Here is a 20,000-nt window from a genome sequence, read left to right as displayed (position 1 = left end):
AGATGTGTTCTTTTGTCAGGCGTTATAACCAGCTATGGTCTCTGGCTGGATGGAGTTCCCATTTTAAACTCCAGTTCCTCCCCGAGGTTCTTCGTGGTGGAGGGACTCTCTCCATGGAGCCTACATGTCCTCAGGCTGCAGGCCTGCACAGCACGAGGCTGTGGCAAGGGACCAATGGTCAGTGAATTGCTTACTGGTAAATTACACTCATTGCAATAAATATACTATGCCTGATAAGTCATTGCAGCGTTGGTAATATCGACCCAATGTTGCCCTTTAAATTTCTATCAATCTCAATGCACAGTATTTTTTTTTAACTGCTTTGTAAAAAAAAAAAAACTGAATAAAGTTCTTCAATGGGTGAATCGTATCACATTACCTGGTGAATTAAAAGAGATTAAACAGCAAAACTAACACAAAAACATGGGAATGCCCACTCATGTACAACGTGTGTGTGTATTGTGTGTATTGTGTGTCTGTGTGCGTGCGTGTCACTAGGTGTCATAAAGGTGATCGATTCTCTCGGCTCAATAACGAGGGTTGGCGTGGTGAGAGTGACATTTGGTCGGAAATGCCACTCCATGCTCAACGACGTCTCTCACGACAGGCCATATTTTGGGGCATTTTTCCAATACGGACGGCACGTTTAGTCAAACACCAGGAGAACGGCTGACACAGCAGAACAGGAGGAGAGGAGGGGGATGGCGGGTGAGGGGAGGAAACAGGATGAGGAAGAGAAGAGGAAGAGATGATAGGATGGGTGGGAATAGGAGAGGAAAGGAGTCAGGGAAGAAGGGAATTTAGGGATAAAAGAGGGAAATGATGAGGACAGAGTAAATGGTCAGAGCAAAGTGAGATATGAGGTGGAAAGGATGTAAAGGGCAGCAGAGGAGAAGGTAACAGGAGAGCAGGGTAGGAGGAAATTGGACAGAAGAAAACAGCAATGGAGGAAAAAGAAGGAAGAGTGGATGAGTGTAGAGTGAAAGTAGTGTATCAGGAGAAAGAAAAAAACTATTAAAAAAAAAATGATGACCCTTATCAGGTCATTTTTAACATTTCACCTAATAGTTGGATGGATGAATGAGTAATACTACAGTAAAAAATAATTAATTACTGTGTATAGTTTGTATGTATTTACACTACAGGTCTGTTCTTCTGTACATTTTGAATATAAGAGTCCTTGTGGATTTTTTCTTTAAATCAGATTGAGGTGCGTACATTAGAGATGGCCCCAGAAGGCCCTATACTGCTGGAGCTGACCAATCAGAGCTCCAGATCACTCCGAGCCCGCTGGACAGCCCCTCCTAGAGCAAATGGGAACCTCAGCTACACACTGTACTACAAAAGCAAAGGTAACATTTACAGCAATTCTCTCTCTCTCTCTCTCTCTCTCTCTCTCTCTCTCTCTCTCTCTCTCTCTCTCTCTCTCTCTCTCTCCCACACAATGAGGCACTCAGAGTCCAATAAATAGAGCTGGGTACTGAACTACAATCCTCGTCATTCGGTATCAAATGTTGATACCTGGCCTACAACCACATCATTTTGTTGTTTGTAAAACACATTTCCTTTTCTATGTTTACGTGTGCTGCAGTGATTGAAAGCTTTTCTATATGTTGTTAACTAGTTAACATCCACCGTTAGCGTGTGAGGTATTTAATGAACATCGTTAAGTTGTAGCGTCTAGCAATAGCTTGCATGTAAGGCATTTATGGGACATCTGTTAATTATAGCTACACAAAAAAGCCTGGGTTACGATCTCCCCCTCTAAACTGCATGAAAACCAAAGTGTTTGACCATAATGTGTAATTTTATTTTTTCTTAAAATGGATTTTACGAAAACAAAAACAGTATAGTTTAGGAACCATGATCAAAATCTATCGTACCGGTACAGAAAATCTCTGAATGATCCCCAGTCATACAAATGCTCGATTACTGTAGTAATGCATTTAAATCGTAAAGTAGTATTTTGGGTGTCGTTTCCGGGTGTATTGTGCAAGTACACAGCCTGTGTAGACAGTGGCATTTATTCATATAGGAGCTTATCTTTTCACGTGACAGCAGCGAGGAACAAATGTGCTTTCAGCCTGTTTAAGCCTGTTGTAATACATAACTTAATTATGTTTTTTTGAGAGTACAATTAATATTATTAGCAATGTCAAGACCTCCAGGTGGGTTTTTTGATAAAAAGGTTTTTCAAAGATTGTTAGAACAAGGTAATATGGATAGAGATGGACACAATCACACTCCCCACCAACAAAGCCAACTTGCACCGAAAGTCAGACATGAAATGGGCAAGTGAAATAAGGAGTAATCAAACCAGGGTGTTATCGAAAAGATAAGGTTTTTTGAGATTGCCAGTGACTTCTCACTGAGAAAAGAGATGATGGAGGAGTGGAGACCAAAAACAGTGGCATGAAGATGGAAGGAAGAACAAAGACAAGAGGCAATAAAACAATAGTATACAGAGATAGGTGAGATGAGAGAATCGTATTTCCATAGATGTATTAGAAAAGATTGCAGGTAAAAACAATATAAGAATTGAAGAACAAAACCGTGGAGAGGACCAACAAAATAGAAACAAAGAACTAGACCTGGAAAGAAAAGAGGGAGAAGGAATCTGAACAGCAGACACACACACACACACACACACACACACACACACACACACACACACACACACACACACACACACACACACACACACACACACACACACACACACACTCTCATTCTTTAAGTTACGCATATGCACGCACACACACACACACACACACACACACACACACACACACACACACACACACACACACACACACACACACACACACACACACACACACACACACACACACACACACAGTTGGCGACTTTGATCTGCCTCACAGAGGAACTGACAGATGAAAATGAGTGGAGAGAAGGATAGAAGAGGTGTGGAGCAGAGAGATGGTGTTTCGCTCTAGTTACCCATAACCCCTTGTTTCTTTGATACAAACTGCCTTCATCAGTTCACACAGAGCTGATTTGTGTTTGTGTGTGCGTGTCCATCTAAATATATCAGATAGGCTTACATAGTGTAATTTTCTGATCCCTTTTCTTTGACTATCCTTGCATAACCTCTATATGTAGACCTCTCTCTTCTGATCACTCTCAGTTAATCTCAGACTTTCTCATGACCTCATGTCGTTCTCCTCTCTTTTTCCTTTCTTCTTGTATGTATGTCTCTCATGAATGACTTTTCTGCCATCACTGTGATGACTCTAATAAATAAAGGTGTCATGAAAATAATCTGTGTAAGGCATGACTGTTTTCCTTGTCACACACGCAATGCTTGATCTAAGACCTTACATGTCTCTGTGCCTCTCTCTGTTTCTTAGATGGTGGTGGTGTGTTGGATGGAAGCACAGCAGCAGGCATCTGGTTGTCTGTGACTGACCTCCAGCCCTACACTAACTACAGCTTCTGGATCAGAGGGTGTAACACACAGGGTTGCGTTGAGAGCCTGCCGCTCAGTGTTACTACACCCCCAGCAGGTACTCACACTCAGGACAGAAACAGAGATACATTAAAAGGTTTTCCTACCACCACCAGCCTAGACCTCGCAAATTTAATCTTGATCTACCATGCAAACGATACAAATGATGATGTAACTACATTTTCAAACTCCTGAATCTTTTTCGCAGGCTTTGCAATGAGATGTCATTATTGTGCAACTTTATGGCTTAATTAATAATGATCTCAAATTATGGTGATAGTTGGGGACCCTGACCAGTTAGTTTTAAGAAAGGTCCCTTTAATTGGTCAAACATGTATCATGTAGCCAACATGAGATTATGTCTATCTCAGGTAAACTGGTCATTAGTCTTACCATGTCACAATTAGGAAAGAAAAAATGTGAAACGGCTTTACTTGACCAAACTGACCGTAATTCATTAATATTCATCGCACTACAACTTCTACTAAATATTATTGGAATGTTGATGTTTTTTAAACTATGAATTTGATGTAAAATTGTAAAATCATGGGGGATGTTTGTACACTGGTTTCAACATCCCTGTCATTGTTTTACTGAATGACTAAATCATGATAATCACATCACAGAGGGTAAGAGTTTGCTTCCTTAAAAAACTGAGTATGATATGGTTATGGCCTCAATTATAATAAGATATGTTTGCCCCGTCTAAACTGTATATGTTATAAATGATATGGCAGTAATTGTAGATTTGTTTCTAACTCTACACACAAGGCAAGAACCATAGTAACATTTTTATCTTATTACTCTGACTTTAATTGCTCTTCTTGTGAAGTGGAAAGGTTCATTTTTATCGCTTGCTCTGTCAAGGAAAAAATAAAACAATTATTCACAGAAGCAGTTACAAACACAGGCACACGCATCATTGACTTTACTTAATGGTCTGAACACATATTTGTGATTTACACAGTCTGTGTGTTTGTAGCTGTGCAGAATAGAGACTGATTGTGCATGCTGATAAATGTCAGAGCTGATCAAAGCAGCCTGGAGATAATGGTAACTAAGCAGTAACACAAACATCTATAAACACACCTTCTCCCACATTAGCTTATGTTACAGAAAGTGTGAAATACATACTCCATCGCACACACCACACCCATGTCTTAGTACAGAACAACAAAAGACAGACTTAGGAAAGTTCTGCTGTTCAAGTTCAAAACAAAGGCATAAGAAAGTATAAATTTTAAATACCAGACGTTTCCTCTCTTTCTATCTCTCTTTATACCTCTGTGCCTCTGGCATCTCTTTAGACTTCTTTAAGGCAAACTGTCTTGATGCGTCCTTGTTCTATGAAAGAACAGAGAGAAGATAGCGGAGCAAGAGACAGAAGAGCCGAGGAGGAGGAGAGCAGAGAGAGAGAAGTGAACATAAAAGTGCATAGTTTAAAACGATTAGTGACACCTCTGATATTGTACCTGCTAACACAGCATGAGAGAGACACAGGCTCACCAACCGTGTGTGTCTTTGTGATGTATGTGTTTTGTGTGTGCATGTCTGTGCGTGTGTGTTCCAGAGAGGCAGAAATCATCATACACTCATAAAATGACCATTCTGCTGCTTTACAACTGGGACTTTATTGAAAAATAGAAGCAGGGGATAGGGATTGAGAAATTGTATCAATTAAAATGTAATTGCAGATTTACATTATTGATCCACTAATTTATCAAATTGTTCTTAAGCTGTAAACTATGTATCGTAAAAAGAACTTCCTCAATTAAACCAAATTTACTCTTATTAAACTAGCAAAACAGCATTAATATTTTATGTCTTGTAATTTCGTAGTGACTCTGACACTAACTCTGACTGATGGTACAGTATATTGGAACTGATGAAATCTGAATAAAAATGTGGACTGAGCATGATATCCTTAAATACTAAATTAAGCCGATAAATAGCTGAGTCTTGCATCAATATTCTTTTGTTTCTTTTTATCTATTCTGGCACCTTCAATTTGTTTTTCCTTCTCATGTTTCTGCATTTTCTGTCATCTAGATTATCTTTCTTTAAAACAAATAGATTAGAAATGAATCAGTAACTCTGCAGAAGAGAGAGCTGAAGATGAGGGTAGTGACAAAACAACAAACGGTCTTTAACAAAAATGTACAGGTCAAGACTGACACACAGAAATATGATGGGTCTTGGGTGAAAAGTAGTGTTCTTGTGTCATGTTATAAAAACGTCTGTGTATGTATCAAGATAATGAATGATGATGTATAATGGCAAATCACCAATAATATTATTCTAAAGCTACAATGAAAGAGTGTTTTGAGGCATTTTCAAATACTGTGCGTGTGCGTGCGTGTGTGTGTGTGTGTGTGTGTGTGTGTGTGTGTGTGTGTGTGTGTGTGTGTGTGTGTGTGTGTGTGTGTGTGTGTGTGTGTGTGTGTGTGTGTGTGTGGGTTGTTGTAAGCCATCTTTAGGATGAGATATCTTCAGCAATCATTCTTGTTGTAGTGGAAAGAGAGCAATGTTTGATTGAAGGGTCACTTTATACATCGGAGGGCCTGCTCTTATTTCACATCGTCAACACTGCGGTCACCCTAATTTTCTCCTTGTATTTGTTGTCCTTATCTCTTTTATATTCCGTCTTTTCTTCACATCATCTCCATTTCTGTTAAGTGCACAGCCATCATACTGAATCAAGATGTTTTTACTGATTTTCCAGCACTAACACTGCTCAGCCGGAGAAGAGTCGCACTGTAGAGAGAGTGGTGTTATAACACTGTGTGTGTATCCATGTGTGTGGGTGTGAAAAGGAGATGTAGTGGTTGTATATCAGTATATATGGTGACTTTTTGTGGCACTCTTTCCCTCCTTTACAAGTTTTTTTTTTCCTTCGGTGTTATGTGTTTTTTCCCTCTTTTGTTCTGCCCTTCTTGTTCTTCTCCTCTTTCCTCAATCATGTCTCCTTTTTATACTCTTCTCTAAGCAGATTCAGTCCTAGATGAAGGGCAGGTGTCATTCCTTTAGGATGCAGTTTAACAATCAGATTAATGGTGTCAATATGTTGTTGTTGTTGTTGTTGTTGTTGTTGCTTCTTTCTTTCTTTATTTCTTGCATCATGTTCATATCCAATGAACTCGCATCCAATCTCTTTTTCACCACCTCCACCCTTCCTTCATCACCTACTCTTTCTTCCTGACTTCCTTTCTCTATCTCTCCCCGTTCATAGCCCCAGATGGATTATCCTCTCCAACTTTGGCCCATGCATCTAATGCCAGTCTGACTGTATCCTGGTCAGCTCCTGCGAACTCCAATGCACCAGGCCCACTACACTACAGCCTGCAAATGAGGACGTCCCCACAGAGGCCTGTCATAAGGTGAGAAAGAGCATGAAATGCACAGTAGATAAACAAGTGGACAAGTTTGCACACCCATGTCCACAACACATGAAAGTTGTCCGATATGGAGACGTGTTAATAAATGTCTCTAAGAGGATAGCAGACACACACAACCTTCTAAGATACATATCACATATATATGTACCTAAAAATGTGAATACTCGCATATGCATACACATGTTCATACAAAGGGGTACATTATACAGCTCAGCCCAATATGTCACATCAATATGACAGACCATCAGAAAAACAGAGGGAATGAACCGGTGAGACGGGGGGGAGAGTCAAAAAGACAAAAAAAATCAAAGACAGGGACGAAGGAGAGAGAGAGGCAGGGAAGATGTGATAGAATAAAAAGAGAGAGAGGGTGTGCATCTGATATGTATTCATTACATGCTTCCTGACAACAAATTGCAATTTAATCCAAGAAGAGGAGGCTCTCATTCTGTGGTAATAAATAAATGACTAGCTACATGTATTATATATCAGACAGCCATGCCCTCCTCCTCCTCTGCTATGGAAATCTCATTGTTCCCTGATTTATTCATTCATTCATCCCCTCTATCCATCTGATGCTAAATGGTCAACGGTCCCTCATTTATGACAATATTCTTTTACTTTGTCCCAGATTCCTTTGTATGATTATATGATGTGGGATCAGGAATGACATGGGAATAAGATAAAAAGTGATGAAAATATTGGACATATTGGAGAGATGGTCACTGTTTAGTGATCATATGAAGAAACTTTTCTCCTGACACTTTTATAACGTTGCACTTGATATCCAATTATATAGAAATAGTACATTAAAATACAGGAAACACATACAACAGGTTGTTTTCTAGATGTAACATGAACACTTGTACATTTTCCAAAAATGTATAATATGGAATAACCAATTAGTGCATACAAAATGTTCAGTACAGTGTAGTGTTCTGTACAGTTAACCTCTTCTTACTGAACTCTAAATACTGCAGATACTTTGTGGCTCAGATCTTTATTTCCTTTTTTTTTTCCCCACCTCTGACCAAGACTTCCACATCATTCACTCTGAAACCGTCACGGCATGTACACTGAAATAGACCAATGGTACAAAAAGTTAATTTAGCTTAGTTTATGTTTATATTTGCTGCAATCTGCTCTGTATGAGAATTTTGTGCAACAAGAAGCTGCAGTCTACCAAATGCCATTGGCATCACTATGTACGATTTTGTTAGCATTGCATCAGTTGACCACAGGAACAGTTAGTGCCAAAAACAGTCTCTGTAGAGCTGTACAGTGCTGAATCTCCCTGATTAGGCATTAAAGATCAAAACGAGGAATGACGGATAAAGCTAAAAGAGGAAACATTTGGTCTAAGGTAAAAATTAAAGAGTTGCTAAATGTAAATCATGGCCTCCAATGAAATCAACAATAGTATAGCAACAATCAAGGAAGTTTTGCTAACTAGCGACCACATTTTTAGATCCACTTGTTCATCAGGAACACATCATATGGAGTTTTGTAAGTTCAAGATTCATATAGGTAAACGCACAACTATATTCACTATATTCTAGTAAGTACTAGATCAGCATTTTTAAAATAGATTTTTTTTTTTTTAATTTTTGCTTTACTTCTTTGACCACCTGTTAACACAGCACATTACATTTTGACCAAACCCAAATGTATGTCAATAACTGTATTTATGTTTGTGTCCATCCACTCCCAGGCTTCTGGAAAATGCAGCAGACACCTTTTCCTATAATGTAGAAGACTTGTCACCATACACGCAGTACATGTTCAGAGTGGTGATTTCACACACACATGGACAGACAGCCGGCCCCTGGGCAACCCTGCGCACTGCAGAGGACAGTAAGTACACAAACTCATACAAATACACTCATGAAATTTCACATACTTGTTACTCATGGATTTACGAATACAGTTACAGTGGACACAGACAATGCAAATACAGTGAATAGAAATGCTTTCATTAAATTGCCATGAAGAAATGTTTTCTTTGGCGGTCATTAATATAAATGTTGTTGGCTCAGAGAAACAGCGATACTGCTGTACTGTAGGTTACCTTTTGGCAGTGGTTGCCAGTGTTGTAGTTGTTCATCCATACTTCGGTACACACATACATAAGTTCATCCCATTATCATAAACGCCATATCTCTGAACCACATTGAGGGAATTTCTTCAAATTTGGCACAAACATCCACTTGGATTTAAGGATGTACTGATTAGATTTTGATAGTCAACGGTGACTGTGACCTGACCAAACACGTTTGTGACTATGACAAAATGTCACACAAATGTCTAATAGGATTAAATTGTCAATTGATGAGATTTTATATCCAAAAGGTTGAAGGTCAACTTTACTATGACATCATAATGTTCTGCAAAAACACTTTTCTGGCCATGATTGAACACCATAACTCAAGAACGGGGGAAAAAAAGAGATTGTGACCATATTTCACATTTGGTTAGATACTGAATTTGTGACTCTAATCTTGGGTGTCTACCTTCAAACTGGGGTGATTGTCTTAACAATCTTTAGCTGCTGCAGCCACATCCATATTTAAAACATTGTCTACTGCATTGCCAGAACCAGATCAGAAGCTAAGACAATGGCATAGGAAAAACTGGTGGGTCCTCAGTGCTGATCAGTCAGAGTTCAACTCAACGAGTCTGACAGATCCACTGAGTTTTAGGTGATGAACTAAACAATAGACACACATTAAAACATATAGCCTGTGGTATGATAAGCAGAGCTTTTGCCCTGTTTTCTTTTACTAAAAGTGCCGAATGTTTTACTTTATAAAAGTATATTAACTTCTTAATGTTAGTGGAGATGGTCATTATGATCAAAACAGTAAGAGAGAGAGACAGAACATAAAACTGAAGGTAGTAGAAACATTAGCTGAATGAAACACACTGACAGGGTGAGATTTGCATACTCTAAGGTGTGTGTCTGTGTGTGAGTGACCTAGCCAGTGTCATTGTGGGCTAATTGCTGTAATAGAATCATATTAGCCACTGGAACAGCCTCCTCAGTGCAAAGTTATAAATTAATTAGGACCACGCTATTATCACATACATTATCATTAAGCAGCTGAGATTTGCATACATTGATACACATGCATGTACACTCACAGAAATGTGTACAAAATATGTACACACATATGTACGTACACATACACAATCACATGAATACAAATGCAGTTACACACATGCTGACGCATACACACACACACACACACACACACACATTCAGACACACAATTGCAGACATTTAGGATGCATTAAATTATGGCCCTGTGCTTTTCTCATTGCTATGCAGAATTGAATTCCCTCCAGCAAACACACACACTGACACATACTCAAATACACACACAAGCACAGTGAGATTTTGCTATACATCTTTTCCAACTGAACAAAAGTGGACAGTAGTTGTGTTTCTGTTTGTGTGTACACTTGGGTTAATGTAAGACTGAAAGCATGTATGACTCTACCGCTCTCTCCGTTTTGTGTGTGTGTGAAGTGTAATAGTTGTGTCCAGTCGGTCACACTGTACCCCATCTTTCAAAACTCCATCCCCCTCTCTGCTTCTCTCAGGCACACACACACACACACACACACTGAGAACATGTGTCATACACATGCATACCTCCTTGTCCTCCTTATCAATAACACACCTCCCGATGCCCACAAGCAACCTACAACATACAGTCATGAAGTATCATGCAGACATACAACACAAGACATCGGGATCCAAATTAACCTGCACCCAGTTGTCACAGAGGTCAGACAGCCATATAAAATAGATATAACAGTAATATAACAGTGTACGCATATAATGGAGAAATCTCTAACTATTGTCTAAATGTGAAAACTTACATTTTTAAAATATGCATTATAAATTATTTTATCATAGAACACATCACAGCAATGGAAGTTCTTAATAAAACGTGAATGAAACCAATGATGGGAGAAAGCCAAGCGCAGCCAGATTGGATTTTCACAACACTAATGTGAAATGTGTCACCGTAAACCCTCTCGTCATTGTGACAGTGTGGGAAATAGATAGATTCCCCTTCTAATCTCCACCCCAACACACTAGAAACAATGACAACCCTTTGCATTTCATTCAGTATGATTTAATGTACAGTAAGGGTAATAGTTTGGATCAAATTGTTGTTGCCTAATTTTCAGGAAATTCATACGTGCAGGACTCATAAACATAAAATAAAATATGAACACTCAGACTCACACACACATTCTTAACACACATGCTCATTCTTTATAGTGTTGTGATCCTTTGGGTTTTACCCTGTTTAGAAGATATCTGTTATGTGGTGGTGTTGGTAAACGGATCCAAACGCAAACACACAGTAGGTAAGCAGTTTTATTTTCCAAAACTGAACGTTCATAAACACAATAATAGTCCAGGATGTCTGGAAGCCAATAATCATCTCCCTGACTCGGGATCCTCCCTGAGTCGGGGCAAGTATTCGAACTAGCTTGACGTCAAACGCGTCACAAAGCGAGCAGCGAGCGCTTCTGCCTCCGGAGCAGATATCGCATTTACGCTGTTTTTGAAGCAATTACTGGATCAATTAAAAAAAATTACAAAACATTTGTACTCATAAACCTCCATATTCTCATAGAAATGCAATTTATGTCTTTCTGTAATTTTCACACTTAGCAAAGTCATCCGGCGGGCCGAGCTGGACCCCCTGGCCGGGCCGTATGTTTGACACCCCTGGTGTATAGCATTGTATATATTAACTGTATGTTGACTTTTCACATGGCCTTTTTTAACAATGGGGATCCTAGTATATGCTTTATTTCCTTTTCATTTTATCCATATTTTATTTCCCTTTTTTTAAACTTTTTGGGGATATTTGTTTTCTCCCTTTCTCCTTTTGTCATACCTTCTATCTCTAGCTCTGTCTTTTTGGTTTGGAGCACAGAATTGGTTTCACTTCTTATGGGGGCAGAGAAAAAATATGATAAGAAATGGGGTGAAAAAGTGAAGATGGAAAAATGGAGAGAGAGAAAAAGGTAAAATGAGGAACTGAGGAAAAAAAAAGAAGAGAAGAAAAGAGAGGGCTAATGACAGAACAGAGAAAGAGAGACCCACGCTTCCTCCTTTCCTTTTTATCATTCCATTAAAGTTTTATATCCATCTTTTTAATGTAATTTGGTCCCTATGAATTCCTGCCGCTGCAGAACAGACAGACGGCTCCTGTGAACATAAACTCTAGCCGTGTTGGACAGCTCCCTTTCCTCTGTCTACTCCCATGTTCACACCAGCTAAGTGATCTAAGAGAGAGAATGTGTGTGCGTGTGTGCATATGTGCGTTCTGTGAGATAGGTGTGTGTATGAGTGCTATAGAGTGTTATGGAGAGTACGAATAAAGCGCCATTTGGACAAAATGATCTTAGCCAAGCAGTATTATAAAGTAAAAGTGTGCGTTTGTGTGTGTGTGTGTGTGTGTGTGTGTGTGTGTGTGTGTGTGTGTGTGTGTGTGTGTGTGTGTGTGTGTGTGTGTGTGTGTGTGTGTGTGTGTGTGTGGAGGGGGTGGAGGCAGTCGGGAGGGAGGATGTGGGATGGGGTTAAAAGATTAAACATTAGAACATTAAAAAAATCATTTTTACCAAACTGAACCTAAAGCAGAGAGTGATGTGTAAGGAGAAAAAAAGCAACAGAAATGAGGTTAGAGGTAATGACCGAACATGTTATTTAATTAATGAGTGACTGCATTAATATAATATTATTCTACCTTATTTCCTCTGTATTTTGGTCAGTTAGTGTTCTCAGCGATATACTGAAGTAATGTGAGCATAATCCAATTTTTACTTTACGTATCAAGAGATCTGTAATGAATAACCTGTTCACTACCTTAACCTGTTTTTCACATAGTTTTTTTTAAATCTTTTTTCTTAAATACACTGCCAAAAACACCAGGAAAGCGTTTGTAATATTTTTTAGAATTTCTCTAGTTGGGTAATGTCCCCATTCATTTCAATAATTTCACATACTAACATGTTTCCACAACATAGTTCAAAACGCTTAAAATATTTTTGCAACTTTTTTTGCTCTCTTTATATTGCACATGGATACATCAGAAGGTTATCTGGAATCAAATAAATCACACCAAATCATCAGCGTCTGAAAGGATATTGAATTATTTGAATGATTGACATTTCAAAGGTATTGTGATGGTCATAGTTACTTAAAGGCTAATGCGCATCTCATATACTCGTGATGTTATGGTTACAAATCAAGCTCATGACCTTGGTCATGCATCATCCTCTTTCTCACTGCCTCTTCATTGAATCCTGAAGCAGCAATGACATAAAATAATCTGTAGAAAAAGTAAAGATTTGAAATGCAATGTAAATTCTCACCGTATTGCTTGTCACGTTTTTGACACCATGTCGTGAGCATCTTGATAACAGTAAAGCTCAGCATTTGTCCTCATTATGACTCCTAGAAGCCTCGACTCACCTTCAAAAGCCCATTCACCCACATACACACATGCCCACAAACACACACAAGCATGCATGGGACCCTGTGCACAGCTAAAAATAATACTCTTCCTCTTCTCTTCACATGGATACACACAGATATACACACTTGCATATACATGGGCTGACCGTTGGCTATACACAAACATACATAGGAAGAGGCTACATAACATGTATACACCCACAAGTACACGTGCATACACACACACACACACACACACACACACACACACACACACACACACACACACACACACACACACACACACACACACACACACACACACACACACACACACACACACACACACACACACACACACACACACACCCTGCTCCCTCACACCCTCCCCCTCTCCAAGCCCTTGTCAGTTGATTGTGTTATTACTATGCTAACCAAATCCTTATAAATGTGATTTAAGGCTTGGTGGCCCTGCACTCCTGTTTTAGCCTTCTGCTACTGTGTTTTACTGGAGACAGGAGGAGTGAGGGTGGGAGGGATGAAGAGAGAGGGGGAAGAAAGAGGGAAAGGCATGGGGAAGAAGAGATTGGAGGAAGGTTGGGAAGCAGTTGGGAAAGGGAGGATGAGAGATGGAAAGACAGAAGAGGTGAGCGGGAGGGAGGGAGAAAGAGATAAGGAGTCAGGAAACCAGAGAGAGAAGTGTTGCTACGCATTCCCTCGACACTCGTTCCCTCCTGTCCAGAGAGCAGTAAAGCGTCAGTAAAAAAAAATGGAAAAAAGCATCACCTGCATCTTAAATGAAAATTTCAATTGAAAAACTTAACAGCCCTTCAAATTGCAGAATTTTACACGCGCCAGTAAAGCCTAAATAACACTCAATACTTAGAGGGAGAAGCTGGTGGGGGAGGAGGGGAGGAGAGAGGGAATGAGGGAGGAATGGGGTAACAACAGGGGTTACTTTGGTTGGGTGATGGGGACTGGATCAAGGTGACTGTATTGTGTTTTGTGGTAAAATTATTCGCAGTTTAGGACTTTCTATTTGTCTACCTCTTTGTGCGTCTTCAGCCCGTGTCGTTGCATGTGTGTTGTTTGAACAGACAGACATCTTAACTACACAGGACAAAGGAAAGCAGGTGAGGATGTAGTCAAATAGACAGACGGATGGAGATTGTCTAATTAGACATTCATCAAACAAGAAGGGAGACACAAAGACAGGCAAGCATGCAGCGTGGCACGCCGGCATGCTCGTAGGCAGACAGGGAGACGGGCTCCTTAGTTATTCGTGGGGTTCAGTGGACCTTTGGTGGTAATTGAATCAGTGTGAGTGCTGAGTAGAGCTAGCATAAAAACCTGTTAACCCAAAAGGTCAACTTTCTGCATTGTTTATTTAGCAGGGAGACCAGAGAGACAGAGAGCAAGAGAGAAAGTGAGAGACTCTGACACAGCACGAATTGGGGGACAGAAAAGGAGGAAAATGAGGGAGGTTGTGGGGGAGAAGGAGAAGGAAGGAAGCGGTCAGAGAAAGTAAAAAGAGGAGAAAGACTAGACAAGCGGACTGAGGGAGAAACGGAGTTGTTGGTGAAACCCTTTGTGATCTGTAAAATCAGCCAAGCTTTACATCACTGTTTTTATACTGTTGTTTATTTGTGTGGGAGATCAAATGTGTGTGTGTGTGTGTGTGTGTGTGTGTGTGTGTGTGTGTGTGTGTGTGTGTGTGTGTGTGTGTGTGTGTGTGTGTGTGTGTGTGTGTGTGTGTGTGTGAGAGAGAGACTGGTTGCCATCTTAATGCATCTGTGTTGGGCCTTTGTTTGTATCTGTGTTTTTTTGTGCATGTCGTGTTTGAGCACACGTGGTCAAACTCAAGGCCAGTCAATGCCAGTTTTTTTTATGTTTATGTCTTGTTTATCTTTAAATAAATAGATCACATTCCACTGCATAGGTAAAAAAAATGGGTGCAAATTCGGTACCATAAATATCTTTAGAAAATGTTCACCTTTTTAAAACTGTTTGCCTGTCGTCTTTGGTCAAATACACCTTGTAGTAGTAGCAGCACAATTTACTACTTAACAGCAGCTCTTGGGTTGTACCCGCCTCAGCCAACTCACTCTTGGGCTCTTTAAAACATGAGAAACGGGGGTAAAGGAGGAGGAAAGGAAGTAACATAAACCCCAACTAAAGTATGGGGCAAAACATTTGAATGGTAATAAGTATTATACGAAAATATTTTTCAAGCCTTTAGCAGAATTGGGACAACCTGGGTGAATTACTGGATGTTAGCTGGCATCTAACTCTGTTGGAAGTAAGGCCTATCATTTAATAGATGGTGTTCAAAATACACACACACTGTACTTACACAGCTGTTGTCTCTTGTGCATGCATGCTAACATACACATACATGCTTGCACTCTTTATCTCTCATACAGTCATGCACGCATACTCTCAACTGCTCATCTTCTTTCACTCTCTCCCTGTCTCTCCCTTGCACACACACACACACACACACACACACACACACACACACACACACACACACACACACACACACACACACACACACACACACACACACACACACACACACACACACACACACACACACCGCCATCTGGGAAAGCCGTTAGCGGTTAGCGGTAGCACTTAGCGACGCAGCACGCTCCCTCAGTCCGCTCAGTCACCTTGATCTGCTTGCCCTTCACACAGCACCATTACTGCTATACTGCATCGCTGTGGGTGTGGGCATGTGAGTTAGTGTGTGCGTTACGAAGAGTATGCGTCTGTGTATATAGACATGCATCTATGTGTGTTCGTTATAGAGCAGTACAGTGTGATGTACATGGAGAGGGAGGAGGGGGCAGGGGGCATTACCTTCAAATGAGCTACCGTGAAGTGAAATATCCCCCTGACTAGTCCTGTGAAGGTTCTTATCCTCGTGTGGGCATGTGCAAGTTATGTGATTGTGTGTTTGCTTGTGGCCTTCTGAGGTGCATCTCTGCCTGCCTTAATTTTCAATAGAATAATTTTGCATTCTGGATGTAAGAATTTAAACACTGAGATTGGCAGTGAACTAAATACACGGTGGTCCCAAGTTAGAAATCTAGAAGCTTTCTTATACTGTGACTTCGGTTCTGCAAAAAGATGGATTGCAATCAGTCAAAGTCATTTTTGTTTCTCCCACATCCACTGTTCATTTATGTCCAATATATCTTAGACCTTGACATGCATTGCTGTTACGAGATAATCAACATTGTGCGCTTCTCTGTGAGTAATCATGATATTTATACCGTGTATATTTTTATCCCTCTTTGCAACTACTGAAATTATGGATCGTATCCATGGGGTATAGTGCTGCCGGAGTGACGGTTCGCCACGGGAGGAAATAAAAAGTTCACACTTCTCATGATTATGTTGGAATTTTTTTTTTTTTTTTAATGCTTGAAAATAATCTCTAAAGCGTATGTCATGCAAGAGATCCAATAAAAACAAATAGAATGGTCAAAATTGTCATATTGACATTTAAGGTGTATTGATTAATTCAAATATTTATTATTGACTTATTTATGTAAACTTTCCTCTACAGTGGTTACACAAACAAGCCACAACTTACAAGTGTGTGTGCGCTCAGTTATGCAGTGCGCACATGCATCACAGGTGCACTACAGTACTGCAACAAATAGCACTACACTAGGAGTGTTTTTGCAAGCATGTGTTTTGTTATATATTTATGTGTGGAAAACCCAATGTGAAGTTGAGCTTGAATTTTCCTCACAGTACGGTCCGGCTGACACTTCACCCTGCTGAAAGATGCAGACTCGCATTCAAACAGTCCGAAGTACTCGAAAATCCATAAATACAACCTTAGTTTGCTCAGGGGGATAAATTGAGAGAGAAAGAGAATTTCCTTGTTAATCCCTTGGATAGGGATGGCTAAATCACTCTTTGTCCTTCTGATGTCATTCTGGATGTTACTCGTCAAATAATTCTTCAGAATAAATCCTCCTCCTCGTTCTTCTCTCAACTCTTTTATAAGCTCTCCTGCTCTTCCCTTTCCTCTCGTTGTCTCCTCATCTGTCTTTTTCTTTCCTCTGCAGGTCCAGGACCAGTGGACACTCCAACTGTATCAGGGCTTCATCCTCGAAGTGTATCAGTTACCTGGGTTCCTCCCACACAACCAAATGGCCTTATTACAAATTTTACCCTTTATCTTCACCCCAGCTCTGTCACTTCTTTAGATTCTAAACTCAGCTCAGTCTCTGGCACTAGCTCCACCCTCAAGCCCAGTTTAGGTCCTAACCCAAGCCTGCTGCCCAGCACAGAGGGTGCATATCTCAACTCAGGTCATAACTTCAGGCCAACATCCAATTTTACCACCCCTCAAGGCTCAAGCCACATGTCCATGACTTCTGTCAACACAGGCACTAATAATATCTCAAGCACAATTCAAGACCGTACACACAATTTCCTCCCTAACCATTTCTCCACCTTGAGGCCTGGTATTGTAGAACACAGCCAGATGGAGTCCGCTCGTCTTAGCAATGTAAGCCAAAGCCCCAGTTCCATCTTATTGCACCACACTGAATCCAATACCACCAGTATAAGTCCCAGCCTCTCACTGTCAAACCCAGGATACATTGCAACCAGTAACAATACTGAACAATTTATAAAACAAGACCCCCTCCGCAGCCCCACCTCTAGTTCCTTTAATGCAGCTTCAAGATTGACGCCTCTATCAGCCACTGTTCCAGGGAATACCACGAGCTACGCTTTCCTCGACCTACTTCCCTACCAGACCTACAGCCTCCAGGTACTACATATTGGTGTAGTGGTAGATTATAACGTCATGATAGCAATCTGCTAGAACACAGGACTGTATCATATAGTCCAAAAGCATTTAACACAGTATTACAAAATTTCAAAAATCTAAACATGTAAATGTTAGCATTAGAGTTAAGTGTCATCCTGTTTTCCTCTCTAATTATGCTTCCACTCTTTATATGCTCAAGTGACAAATGTAAAAATGATTTTCTCTTAGCAATTGAATAATTCTGCTGTGGTTTCCATTAAAGATGAGGTGAAATTTTACTTTCACTTCACTTTCATGTTCAAATTTGCACTTGCTGTTTTCATGTTAATAGTTATCGTAGTTTGGTACTTGGAGGTGCCAATATTACAGATTATTGACTGAGAAATTCTGTTTTTTTAAAGGTTCTTTTCACAATTAACTGATGATTTACTGGCTGCCAAAAACTGCTTTTCTTGCACTGGCAGCACTACCAACACATATCACATTGTGATGTTACAAAATTACTCCTCTACATCTAGGTGGAAGCATGCACCAGTGTGGGTTGTTCAGTCTCTGGGATGTCTCAGCATTTTCGTACCCTCCCAGCGCCACCTGAAGGGGTTCCTGCACCTCACCTTTACTCTGACACCCCCACCTCTGTTCTCTTATCCTGGGGTGCACCAGAGTGGAGCAATGGACCACTGGAGCGGTGAGAGACAATCACATACACTTCAGTGCATCTGTGAGTCTCCATTCTGTGTATTATATCTCTGTTCGCCCTCGTTTCTTGTGCTGGCTACAGGTGGCTGATTGAGCGTAGAGTTGCTGGGACCAAACAAATCTCCACAGTGGGCCATCTTCAGCCAGATCCTCCCCCTCTATCCTTCCTGGACTCTTCATCGGCTCTCAGTCCCTGGACAAACTACCAGTATCGACTTGTGCTCCATAATCAGGCTGGCAACACGACCGGTAGGCCTGTAATAACAAGCTGAACAGAAATTATACAATCGAAATCTGATCGGGTCTAGTGCCGTCCTCAGAATTTCACAAAGAGATATTTAATGAAATGTTGTTACACACTTGCAGGGCCATGGGTCAGTATCACCACCAGACCTTCTCGACCAGCTGGTCTAAGTCCACCAAGGGTGAAGGTCTTGGGGCCAGAGTCACTTCAAGTAAGAGCACCCCCTTTTTAAAAAAAAATTTTTTAACTACATCTTTGTGGGCTCTCTAAAATCTCTTTGATCTATTTTAAGAGTGCAGGAGCTCTGAAATATGGCCAAAACACACAATTATCATCCAAATCAGGCATGGTGCTACTGATACAGAATTAAAACATATACTCATATATTCAACTGATGGAAAATGTCAGAGTCGCAGAATGAGCTTTTAGAATTTATGAAGTGTTTGCGTTTCTTTAAATAAAAAGAATAAAATTCAACTTCATTGAGAATCTATTCAGTCACTCTGTGTTTGACAGAATAGAGAAGACAAAGCAATGTCACAATGATTCTTCTGTCTTTCCCTTTTCGGATTTAATGAGAAAGAAAAACATTCAACTCAAGGTCCCCTTCAGAAATGGGAGGGGCTGTGACCCTGTCTGAGGCAGCTTCCTTCCTGTCGGCCATTTTGAAGGAGGGACCAGAGTTAAATTCCACCACTGGCTAATCTCATATCAAGGCCTATCCATGAAAGCCACTGAAACAATATTGTGTGCATGCACACACAGAGAGATGCACACACACTTGCACTCACAGCCCCACACTAATGCTAACTGCAGAAAAATGCTAATGCCTGTCATCATTTCAGAACCGCCCCTGTCATCTCTGCAGCAGCGCAGCTTTAGGGGTCACAGGTCCCAGAAGGAAA

The 20,000-nt window shown here is 40.4% G+C and overlaps 1 protein-coding gene across 1 annotated transcript in view; it reads left to right on the top strand.

Moving 5' to 3' along the window:
- The window catches only part of ush2a (Usher syndrome 2A (autosomal recessive, mild)), a 206,592-nt gene that overhangs the window by 101,563 nt on the left and 85,029 nt on the right, over positions 1-20,000 (top strand). Inside the window, exons 44-52 of the mRNA XM_069693402.1 lie at positions 20-177; positions 1,205-1,352; positions 3,375-3,530; positions 6,702-6,849; positions 8,579-8,721; positions 17,440-18,152; positions 18,671-18,840; positions 18,934-19,100; positions 19,218-19,306. Coding sequence (XP_069549503.1) covers positions 20-177; positions 1,205-1,352; positions 3,375-3,530; positions 6,702-6,849; positions 8,579-8,721; positions 17,440-18,152; positions 18,671-18,840; positions 18,934-19,100; positions 19,218-19,306 — 1,892 coding nt within the window. The remainder of the gene's footprint in view (positions 1-19; positions 178-1,204; positions 1,353-3,374; positions 3,531-6,701; positions 6,850-8,578; positions 8,722-17,439; positions 18,153-18,670; positions 18,841-18,933; positions 19,101-19,217; positions 19,307-20,000) is intronic.

This window comes from Brachyistius frenatus, unplaced genomic scaffold (genome assembly GCF_029030835.1).
Source record: "Brachyistius frenatus isolate BFR_SWC_R1_liver_20210118 unplaced genomic scaffold, ASM2903083v1 Contig_15, whole genome shotgun sequence".
Taxonomy (NCBI): Eukaryota; Metazoa; Chordata; class Actinopteri; family Embiotocidae; genus Brachyistius; species Brachyistius frenatus.
The sequence above is the reverse complement of the archived record's forward strand: the minus strand, read 5'-3'. Positions and strand labels throughout refer to the sequence as shown.